At 49.4% G+C, this 11,098-nt stretch overlaps 2 protein-coding genes across 3 annotated transcripts; one reads left to right on the forward strand and one right to left on the reverse strand.

The window, feature by feature from the left end:
* Positions 1–549: 549 nt before the first annotated feature.
* Positions 550–1,718, forward strand: LOC125523437. Its single transcript, XM_048688471.1, has 4 exons — positions 550–701; positions 809–997; positions 1,106–1,276; positions 1,359–1,718. Exons 1-4 carry the CDS (start codon positions 684–686, stop codon positions 1,416–1,418), a joined length of 438 nt encoding a protein of 145 aa, XP_048544428.1. The 5' UTR covers positions 550–683; the 3' UTR covers positions 1,419–1,718.
* A 591-nt stretch (positions 1,719–2,309) lies between these two features.
* On the reverse strand, positions 2,310–7,428 carry LOC125522184 (reticulon-like protein B17). Of its 2 annotated transcripts, none has more exons than XM_048687271.1 (8): positions 6,832–7,428; positions 5,246–5,399; positions 4,187–4,261; positions 3,953–4,103; positions 3,789–3,858; positions 3,642–3,707; positions 3,445–3,567; positions 2,310–2,701 (listed from the first exon to the last, which is right to left on the reverse strand). In XM_048687271.1, the coding sequence occupies exons 1-8, from the start codon at positions 7,331–7,333 to the stop codon at positions 2,586–2,588; spliced, it is 1,257 nt and encodes a 418-aa protein (XP_048543228.1). In that variant the 5' UTR covers positions 7,334–7,428; the 3' UTR covers positions 2,310–2,585. The 2 variants fall into 2 exon arrangements, with proteins under 2 accessions (XP_048543228.1, XP_048543230.1); XM_048687273.1 differs by having other exon boundaries at positions 3,953–4,094; positions 6,832–7,421.
* Between the last annotated feature and the right edge of the window lie 3,670 nt (positions 7,429–11,098).

An 11,098-nucleotide genomic window follows, 5' to 3' on the forward strand; every position in this document is an offset into this window, starting at 1 on the left:
GTGTGCAGGCATGCATGCGACCCGGCCCGTACCTAATAAATAGCCCGTGGTCATGGGTGGAGTAACTCCAGCAGAGATCGCAATCTTTGTTGCATGCATGCATTTCCCGGCCGGCCAGCCGCGCTCGCAGCAGTTAAAACCTGCCGGCGACCGGCGTGAATCGTCAATGCGGCACTCATTCTCCGCTGGCCGCTACGGACGAGCAGCCAGCCTAACGGTGAACGATGACCATCCATGACTGAGTGACCAGGCTCCGTGGAACCTTCATCCAAGCCCGGGCCTGAATGTCAGCGTCGCCCATGGCCGGATCGAGCTAACTACTAACTCACCCACCAGTAGTATCTATTAACGCTCGAGAGCATGTTCGCTTTGCGCATATCACAGTGCGCACGTACGGCCGCCGTGTATTATTACTCAACGCAGCTGCGCGCAGCGAGCAGCATGCATGCAGGCCGCCCAGCCTTTTGCTCCCCCTGCCTGCCCTTCTACGTGCAGCAATTGAATGGCGCACGCTCCCCCTACGCGGCCTGTGTGGATGCACCGGCTGCCACCCCACGACCAAATGCTCCCATCCGCGGTAGTATAAATCCGCCACCACCTTTGCGATGCTTTAGTCACGACGACGCCTGACCGGCCTGATCAATCCAACGAACGATCTTCTCGCCCACACCACACACGGACGAATGGACATGGAGATGGAGGTGAGTCAAACAAAGCATATGTCGCTGTTGGCCTGGTTCTCTAGCTAGCTCGTGTTGCATCGTTGGGTGCTCATGCGAGTGTGTTACGTTACGTGCCTGTCGAGCAGAGGATGATGGGGTGCCAGATCCCGGCGTTCGGGCTGTGGAACTACTGCAGCGACCTGCCCATCACGCAGTACTTCGACCTCGCCATGCAGGCCAGGCTGCTCAAGCGCCACCGCCGCTGCTGCGACGCCGGCGGCGGCCTCGTGCTCTTCGGCGCCTCGCCGTCTCCACGCAAGCCGCCCCAGATCAAGGTGCGCACACACGATATGCTTTGGGTCTCCAGGCTTGTCATTGTTCGTCACCTTTTAGAATGGAGTCGACTGATTCCCCTGGTGTATTTTTTGGGTGGTCTCGTTCAGGTGATAAGGAGAGAAGTCGGGGAGAAGCAGAGCGACGGCGGCGAGCTGGGCGGCGGCGTGACCGGGAGGGCGGCTGCTGCCGGCGCGACGAAGCGCGTGGCTGCTGCCGGGGCGGTGGACGAGGATCTCTACAAGGTGCCACGGCCGCTCGCCTACCAAAAACCTCGAAAGGTACGTGGGTGTTTATTACAAACCGCCCTGCTCTAGCTTTACTGCCTTGCAACGGTTAACTGTTTGTCCATTTTTTGTTCAGATGAGGAAGGTGGTGTGGAGCTTGTGGATTGGGTGCCTGGGGCTTGACTGCATTGCCTAACAAAACTGGGAGCAGCTTATCATCTTCAAGCTTCATCTGAATAATAGTGTACCATGAAGGCGTTACCTGTTCGATTTGGCTGTACTTCTCTGTTCGCCCCTATTGTCTGGCTCTACAACTAGCTTCCACTTATCAACTGAGTGTTCTATATATAACTCTTTTTAGAAGTTTTCAGTAACACTGTACTATCTGTAACTTGTGTGTGTATTACTACCAAAGGAACATGTCCTGCATTTTGATTTCATGGATGCGAAAATTTGCAATAAAGCTCCCGATGGCTAAAGCCAGCACTTTTGTTCACTTGTTTCCTGATCTTGACAACCAACTTGAACTCGAAATAAACTGAAATCAAGGCTTGAAGATTCCTTGTTCCGATTCGTAAATCCTTGTATGAATTAGAGTTTTTCTTTTAGGTGCATATGAGTTGGCACTAAAAATGAAAGGATCACACTTTAATTTCTGATTTGAAACTATAAAGATTCAAACTGAACTGGAGTTTTAGTTCCCAACTTAAATTAACCAGATTTGAGTTAAACACCCGCTCAGCGTGATGACGGTCATCTTTTGTGAGCCAGACTTACACTTGAGACTTGTCTTTGCACTTGTTTTAATAATATGGCCGCATGCATCACTCTAGGCCGAGGGTTATTCTCCTTCTCAGAAAAAATAAAAATGATGACCTCCAACGATCATAGTGCCCTTCAATCAGATTACAATTCTCAAGAGTGACGGGCCATGAAAGTTTCCTGCAAATGAAGGCGTTTCTCACAGATGTCTCACCTGGCCCATTTAGACAGGGCATATTCACCCCGTCGTTCAGACGAGATTCTCAAAGCACAAAAAGAGTTGGCGCTTTACACACCAGCAAAACACATCACAGGCACATCGAGCTTGAAATGAACACAGCATCAACATATAGGACCCCTCAACAGATATGGGTGTCAAGCAGTCACGCGTGCAACCAGATCATCTCATGCTTAATTGGAAATATTCCCCAACAGTACCATATTGGCAACAAGATGTACCAATACCAATACATCCCAGCCATTGCGCCTGCCACCGAGATATGAGGATGCAATTTTGCAGCATTTTTATTTTTTGCTTTCGCTTTGAAACCACAGAATTGCTCACATATGTCGGCACCTGCCGTGCTCATGAGACAGCTTGTCAGTCTTCGAGAACCATTGCTTCTTGCTGCTGCTGTCGCCGCATTACCCCCTCTGAATTCCTGCTACTTCGTCCATACTGATAGTGGTAGCGCAGCGCTACCGCGGAAACGAAGGCTGCACAAAGAGATGCTGCAGAGTTAAAACTTTACCATGTTTGAATAAAACAACAAATTGTGATATAGAAATCTGCAGTTATGCTTCGGAGCATATGAGCTTGTGCTCAGTTTTAAGGACCAACATAAATGCATCTTTAAATGAGCCAACAAGCTCCAAGAATATCCATGTTACGACCTTTATACCGACAGTAGTAGCAGAGTGCTAGCATTTGAAAGAACGATGCATCAGTTTAGTGGCAATGAGATTCTAGTTGGGACACAGACAAACATTTCCTATTATGTTTTCACTAGCTTTCCTTGCTGAATTCCTCCTTATGATGAAATTAGAATCCGACTAATTTAGCCAGCTTCTGGCAAATACCAAGAACAGGTCATTTAAGAAAAGACAATCAATGAACTTGATGTTGCTTTGTGAATTGTCTACACCGGAAAAATACGAAAACCCGCTATGCTGATTATTGCCCATTATATGTGAGATTTTTTATGGGTGACCTTAGTCTCATCTCTTCTAGAAAATCAACTGGGCAGGGTTGATCAACCACTTGTGCCAACTTTTTTTTTTCAGAAAGTACTAACTGTCTTCTGAGCTGTAACCTTAAATGAAGCATATCAATGAACAAGTGTGCTGTTTAACAGCATCCGATTGGCCTTAATTTCTACCAACATAAGAATCAGTCAAACAGTTTATATGAGCCAGTTGTTTCGAACTACTTTCAGTCCAATCGATTATCAACGACGTACCAGCCATTACACGTGTCTTCACACTAACCAAGTTCCAGAAAGTCGTCACTGCAGCAGCTGCAACAAGTTTCTTGCGGGGACAGGACTTCCATGCATTCAGAATCCGGGCATTCAAACCTTCAACTGACAAAATACAACTTATGACTCCTTGCTCCATTAAAAGGTAATTTCAGCAGTAAATTGTACAAGCTGCCTACCTTTTTCATGAATATGACTTGAATAGCAGCTATAGAGTCTTGGGAGTGTAAAACAACCAAAGAATCCTGTAAATTTTCATTAAACACAAGATGATACAAAGGTGAAGTCATGCACGCGTTTGACTGCTCTTTGCCATGCAATCATACCTGTTGCTAGAAGCCTCCATACTGTGAACAGATGGCCATACTTAGCACCAAATAGAAGAACAGGAAACACCTGATATTTAAGGAATCAGAGGCCTCAGAATTGCTCAAAGAAAATGCGTGTACTCTGAAGAAAACAGAGCGTGGAATCAAAATGTAAGGCTTACTTTCAGAGTCATGGATGGATCACCAGAGAAGATCACTCGGGACATAGATATGAGAGAGTTAGCAATTGGCAGGACAGCTCGGCCAACCCGGAGCACATCTTCCTCAGTCAACTGGAAACTCCTTACTTGTTCAGTGTTCTGCCTGTTACAGCTTTGAAATAAACATGATTTCACAGATAGCAAGGAAAATTGACACTGTTACCTAGCTCAAGAGAGAACATTATTATATTGTACCTCTGAGGAATGGAATCTTTGAAGAAAGCTAAGACCAACGTCACAACACCAAAATGGCAAAGTATCTTGATTGGACTGCAAAGTAGAGGGCAATATTCAAATGGCAAACTATAAATATGTACAATAAAATTAGGTTAGGGCCATTGGATACTTGTCAGTGTTCAGGAAAATACCATTGCAAACAAACCAATTTCGCTAGGGACAGCATATAGGCCGAAATAGTGAAACGTGACATTGTCGTTATGGTTTTGGGCATTAGCATGAGATTTATTTCTTGATAATAGTATACTTATCCTTGCCTTCCTACTTCCATATTTCTCCTCTCTTTCTCACTTTGCTCTCAGTCTACATCGCCAACCAATGGGCCCAAGCTCTGTCATGAACTGTCTTTACCCTTATCTGGCCCTCGTCGCCCATATGTGGCACTGGTACCCCTGCTTCACCACTGAGTGAAAACAGAGTGCACAGAGGGGCAGGGGATTCCAGCAAGCAGCAGCAGCATGTTTCAGGACTTCAAGGTGCCACTCGTTTTTCTATTTCCCTGCTTTACAACCGTAAGAGCTTCAAAAAAATATCAATTGTGACCCGATTCCTCGACCACGCAGCTATGTTTTTGCGACTGTGCTTAAATTTATTCATGACATTAAGACAGTGTAAGCTTTGATCTTATGCTCTTACCTTGTCCCAATTTCTTCTAAAATTTTGTTGCAAATTGCATTTCAGTTTTTCCGAATAAGAAAAGTAATGTCTTCATAACTACAAGAATAAATCCATTTTTCACCAACAAAATCCATCTTGACCTTAAGTGGCGAACTAACTATTGTTTTAACGAAGAGATAGGCGTAAGTGCTAGAATGTCACTTTATACCCCTAATAGACGGTTCTGTGATGCCAACAGTATCCTGCAGAACTTATGATGATTGACATGACACTGGACAGTCGAGTCCATTTGCAGTGGTAATTTCCATATATGGATGATTATGATACCACCAGCATAATTTTTCAATGTGTAACATGCTGAACAATGTATGGATGAACTACAGCAGAAGTTGCACGTGCCTGAAATTGACGTCTCTTGAAAAGGAAGAAGAGACGAAAAGCATGGACCCAGAGCCGAACCAAAATGCTGATCTCCCAACATTCTTCCACATCACCAAGTCAACAACCCTTTCCCAAAGACCTTCCCAATCAAACTGTTCTACATTCTCTGCACCTGGTACTCAAACAGGAATAACAACATTAGCAAGGGAAGACACATATGTAACTTACACCATCATACCACAAGAAATGCATATCAAACAGCAAGACACATGATAATAATTGCACAGTACAGTACAAAAATACTACTTTTCTGGAATAATCTGTTAAATTATGAATGACATGTATGAACAAGCCAATGGTTTATCTACCAAGTACTGATAAAAAAGTTTCACTCATACACTGATAGGCAAAATAAAAAATTGGTCGGGAGAAATGGATCTGGACACTTTGAGTCAGATAGTGTGTAGGCTTTGGTTAGGGATTTGCATCAAAATTATATATTACCCTGTCCGAACAAATAACCCAATCCAGGTTAGTTGTATCAGAAACAATTTTTGAATAGAAACAATTACGAACTTATAGAAGCATGTTGAAAAGGTAATGGTAGTCTATCCAATTATCCATCGTGATGTGCTAAATCTATAGCTTAGGCTGATATAAATACACACAAATGTTTAACATTTTTATTTAGGACCTTTAGCTAAATTTGTGCCATTTTGGTCTCAGGTTGGTGAAATTACAGCAAATCTGGAGCTCCCTGCTTTTCCTGGTTGTGAACTATCCACAACAAAGACAGACAGTCCCCATAGACCTTTTGGGTTTGCCAAAATCAGACCCTCTGCGACTCAATGGAGTAAAATCAACCTCGTTGGTCCATACAGTCAGCATGCAGCGTGCAGCATGGACTTGGACTATCATGTGGTCTACGGTCATGTACCATCCCCCATACACCTTTGGACAGTGCCATGACTCGTTTGATTCAATCTCATGTGTTGTGTCCGCTTCACAAGATCTTCTACCTACTCTAACAGCGCTGTAGGTTGTAGCTAGCAAGTGAGAATTATTTGAGGCTCATATTCAACACCCTACTGTACCACCATTCATGTATGGATTAATGGTGAAAAGAGGCAGCAGACTTTACCAACATCACAATCAAAAACTGAAAACACTCATTCTTAGCTAGGACTTGGATACAGCGCCAGAAATTATTTTGACACAATCCATAAAAATGTCACAAATCAATGCAGAAATAATAGAAATTTAGCATAATTTACATCCACCAAGACCTACAGAAAGGAGGTGACAGCACTTTCTACAACCACAAACTTGTAAAACCCAAGAGTAAATACATGGACGTAACTTGTACAGTTAGATATCCACAAGCTAGATAAGCCCCTATGCCTGCACAACAGTTTGCAATTTCCATGCTGTTACTTGTGCATAAATAGAATTGCAACTTGCAACACCAAGAACAATATCGCCTAACAGAGATAAAATGAAGCAACATTTCCTACATCAACCAAAAGCTATAGGATTGTGTCCTGCATTCTATGAACCCTAAAATGGCAATTAGTGTACGAGGCAATTAGCGATTGCTCAGTTACCTCGGGTTGGATTGATGGGAGGGTAAGGCACCAAAGCCAAGCTGGAACCCTTCTTCTCCTTCACGGCTGCCAGAGGCTGCGCTGCGGTCTTTCTTCTCTGGGTCTTACCCGCCGCTTCCTCATCGGCGGCCTCGTTCGCCGTCAACTCCCTCCCGCCATCGTTGTCCAGCCGCCGCCGCGCCCGCCTCACGTTCTTCCCGGGCGACGCGGCCGCGCGCGGCTCCCCCGCCCCGCGGCGCTTCCTTCGCGGAGACCCGACGGCACCCGCGCCTTGGTCGACGACCGCGGCGCGAAGAGGCTTAGAGCGGCGGCGCCGGGTGGGGCTGTTGCGGGGAGAGGAGAGGGGGGGCACGTCATCCCGAGGAGAGAGGGACGGTGACGGCGACGCGGGGCCCTGTGGCCGCGACGGTGGCGGAGAGAGAGTCGCGGTCCCGTCGGCGACCGCGATGTCGCCGGAGGGCGGCATGGGAGCAGGGGAGTCGGGCTCTATTTCGATCTCCATTTGATTTGCTTCCCGGGGACGCGTTGGCCGGCTGGCTGGGGTTTTGGCGATGTCCAGCAGTGGGTGGATCGAAATTTGAAGCAATTTTTCAGGGCAGATGCTAGGCGTCATCCGGCTGATCCGCGCGTCGGATCAGCCGGGTCGCTAGCCACCCGATGGTTGGTCCAGCATGTCCTGTAAGCCGTACGATCCACTTGATTCCACGCTTTAATATATTTCTTCTCTTAGCTGATCACGGGAGCCGCTTTCACATGTCTATCCCACCCCGACTAGTTTGACTAATGGCATGCGCAGCAGCGACTCCAGAGAAGGTTATTGTTTATTTTTTTACGGGTAGAGAAGGTTATTGTTGCAACGCACATGTGACCCAGCGAGATGCTTCTAGTTCAGGTAAGTACCTTCCCTAAAAAAAGCAAAGTCATCCATTCTCACGACATAAGCTGCTTCAAAAAGACCAGGATGGTCTCGACTGTTTGCGGGCGTAGTGTGAGGCATGGCTGCGGCAGTCGCACGACGGCATGCTTCGACGGCCGCAGTGATGTTGCGACAATACCCGTCTGCCTCGGTGATGTTGGGATGACAAGCTTTGACGGCCGCGGTGTAATTTGACTGTCACGGCAATGTTACAACGGCAACCTGTCTGCTTCAATGATGTTGTGACGGCATGCTTTGACGACGACGATGGGTGCTTTGGTAGCCGTGGTGATGCTATGATGGCAACCCGACTGTTTCGATGATGTTGCATCGGCAAGCTTCAGTAGCCGCGACAATGCTGCAACAAACCGCAATGACAACATGCTTTGAATGGTCACAACGATGCTGCGACCACGTACTTCGACGAGGACAGTGGGTGCTTCAGTAGCTGTGGTGATGCTACAATGGCAACCCAGATGCTTCGATGATGTTGCAATGGCATGCTTCAACAGCCGCGACAATACTGCAACGAACCGCGGCGACGGCATGCTTCGAACGGTCATGGCGATGCTGCGACCACGTGCTTCGACAACCGCGGTGATGCTATGATGAAGGCACACGAAGGCCTAGTTGCTTCGACGATGTTGCGACAACATGCTACCCTGCTACGACAATGTTGTGACGATGTCACGACTGTTTCGTCGACGCTATGACGGCAGCCCAGCTGCTCCGATGATGATGCGATGGTTCTATGCTTCGACGACGGCGGCGGTGGCGAAGGCGTCAAGAACACTACCCTAAGCATTATCCAAGCAACCGTGACACCATGAGCTTGCTAGTAGCAAATCCAACAAACACCCACAGTCAAGAATATGGTGTTTTGGAATCTTTGTTTGCTACTTGCTACGTGTTTCCTCTTGAGAATACTTCATCACGTACATGCGTAGCTACGCGGGTAAACACCACGTGAGAAAGTAGAAATGGAATGGAATTGTTAAACAGTTACTGGGACCACTTAGCTTTAGGTGTGCGTCTAGCCACTACCACGGCTGCGCGGTCAGAATCAGATAGATGGGCAGCTTCGCGTGGGCACAGAGAGAGGCTTCGCCCCACAGCGATCGAACGGCAGTGGACGCGGATGATGAAACCAACAAATCATCCGACTGATTTTAAACATTCCATTTTTCAGTAAGAGCAACTTCAATGGGGCGATCCATTTTGTCTGTTTGGGTCATCCGAACACAAAAGTTGGCACAACATGGCAATCTAAATGGACACACCGTCCGTCCTCTGTCCGTTTCGTGTCCGCTCAGACCCATGTTCATCCCAAATTTGGGACACATTTGGGTCCGCGGCGGACACAAAGCGAACGCTTTCTGTGGCCTACTCGTCCGCCTCCGTCCGCTGCATGCGAGCACTGGCCCATCTGTCAGCCACCCACCCATCCCCCCCCCGCCTCTCTCCTCTTTTTCTCTTTCTCCCATTCGCCCCACAGTGCCCCGCCACCGGCCGCTTCGGCCTCCGTCGCGAGCTAGCAGGGAGCAAGGGGGCAGCGCCGAAGAAGCACCGGAGCCGGGGCAACGCCAGGCCAAGCGGATGCTCTCGACGACCTCGCCGCGCAGGCGGCGCACCTCCACAGCGAGAACAGGCGCGACCCCATGCTCTCGACGACCTCGCCGGGGCGAGGCGCGAGCTGCTGCTGGCGTACAGCGCGGGTGGCGTGCGGTGCGCTGCCAGGGTGAGAGCTACTGCAGCCCCGGCGAGCTGCTGCGGGCGGAGCTCGGGCACGAGTGGCACAGGGTCGGAGCTGCGGGGAGGGGCACACAGCGCGGGTGGCGTGCGGTGCGCGACCGGGGTAAGAGCTGCTGCAAAGCCGGCGAGGCGCATGCGACGGGGCGCGGGCGCGGCGGTGCGGGAGCTGCAGGGCGGGGCGCGGGGCGAGGCTGCACGGCTGTTGGTTGGAAGCTCGTCGGATGCAGGTCAGATACTCGTCGGATGCTAGTCAGACAATCATTGGAAGCTGGCATCAAGCTATGCACGGAGCCTCTTGTCATGAAGCTGCTCGTGCTCTGCGTGTGATGTCTACGCGGGGGGCGGCTGCTTGCATGCATGTGCTGGTGCGAGCGCGCGACCGGAGCACGGGCGTCGGCGGAGGCGACCTCGCGAGGGTGTGACCGAGTTGCAGGGCGGGCGCGGCGAGCTGCGGGGCGGGGGTGGGGCGCGCGCGACGGGCCCGGCGAGCTGCGGGCGAGGCGGCGGAGGTGAGCTCGCGGGCGCAGGGTGAGGTCGCGCGGGAGCTCTCCCACCAGGTGTTTGACTGAATGCCGACACAGATATGCACAAAATGGGTCTGGCTTCCGTTGGGCGCACCCGCCGACCCAAACAAAAAAGCGGATGCAGACAGGCGGACGGGCGACCCAAACGGACAAAAAGCGGACAAAATCAGCGTCCGTTTGGGTCACCCCATTGGAGTTGCGCCTCGCAGATCCGCTATTTATTTTATTTTTTTGAACTGAGAAGGCACCGAAAGGCATTATTTATTAGCTCACACACATTTTACATCAAGGACTATGAATCCTTCAAGTACAAAGTTGGTTAAGGCAAGCAACAGAGGGCGACGGGGAGAGCGACTGGGCCGGGACACCACAATGGCGAGGGTCGCAGTGGTGTGTCGGCGGATCCACACGGCGGCGACATGCGGCGCACGGCGGGATTTGAGATGGCAGATTGTGCAAGCGAAGGGGGTGGCAGCGGATCGGGACCCGTCCCGATCTGGCGTCCATCTTCAGCCGGCGGCGCGGGCTGTGGGCAACGCGGGCCGGTGTCCTTCAATGGCGTCGGCGTGGTGGAGGGAGCAGTTTCATGGTGGTCCTAGTGATCATAAATGTGCTCTACATGTATCTCCAAAGGTATTTGTTGGGTTGCATGGATTGATACTGGGATTTGTCACTCCGTGTGACAGAGGGATATCTTTGGGCCCTCTCGGTAATACGACATCACAAGAAGCTTGTAAGCATGTGACTAATGAGTTTAGTCACGGAATCTTGTATTACTGAACGAGTAAAGAGACTTGCCGGTAACGAGATTGAACTAGGTATGGAGATACCGACGATCAAATCTTGGGCAAGTAACATATCGCGGGACAAAGGGAATTGCATACGGACATCGTGGTTCAACCTATAAAGATCTTCATGAATATGTAGAAACCAATATGGGCATCCAGGTCCTGCTATTGGTTATTTAACGGAGAGGAGTCTCGGTCATGTCTACATGATTCTCAAACCCGTAGGGTCGCACACTTAACGTTCAGTAGCGCTAGGGCACTATTGAGATATTAGTATGGTGAAGTTC

Source organism: Triticum urartu, chromosome 7, assembly GCF_003073215.2.
Source record: "Triticum urartu cultivar G1812 chromosome 7, Tu2.1, whole genome shotgun sequence".
Taxonomy (NCBI): Eukaryota; Viridiplantae; Streptophyta; class Magnoliopsida; order Poales; family Poaceae; genus Triticum; species Triticum urartu.

What these genes read in the sequence shown, in the direction of transcription:
- LOC125523437 (XM_048688471.1), top strand. An exon ending in GCAAGCCGCCCCAGATCAAG is followed by an intron (nt 998 to 1,105) that starts GTGCGCACACAC and finishes GGTCTCGTTCAG; the next exon opens with GTGATAAGGAGAGAAGTCGG. An exon ending in CCTACCAAAAACCTCGAAAG is followed by an intron (nt 1,277 to 1,358) that starts GTACGTGGGTGT and finishes TTTTTTGTTCAG; the next exon opens with ATGAGGAAGGTGGTGTGGAG.
- LOC125522184 (XM_048687271.1), bottom strand. Translation starts at nt 7,333, where the DNA reads ATGGAGATCGAAATAGAGCCCGACTCCCCTGCTCCCATGCCGCCCTCC. An exon ending in TCCCATCAATCCAACCCGAG is followed by an intron (nt 5,400 to 6,831) that starts GTAACTGAGCAA and finishes TTTGAGTACCAG; the next exon opens with GTGCAGAGAATGTAGAACAG. An exon ending in ATGGAGGCTTCTAGCAACAG is followed by an intron (nt 3,708 to 3,788) that starts GTATGATTGCAT and finishes GAAAATTTACAG; the next exon opens with GATTCTTTGGTTGTTTTACA.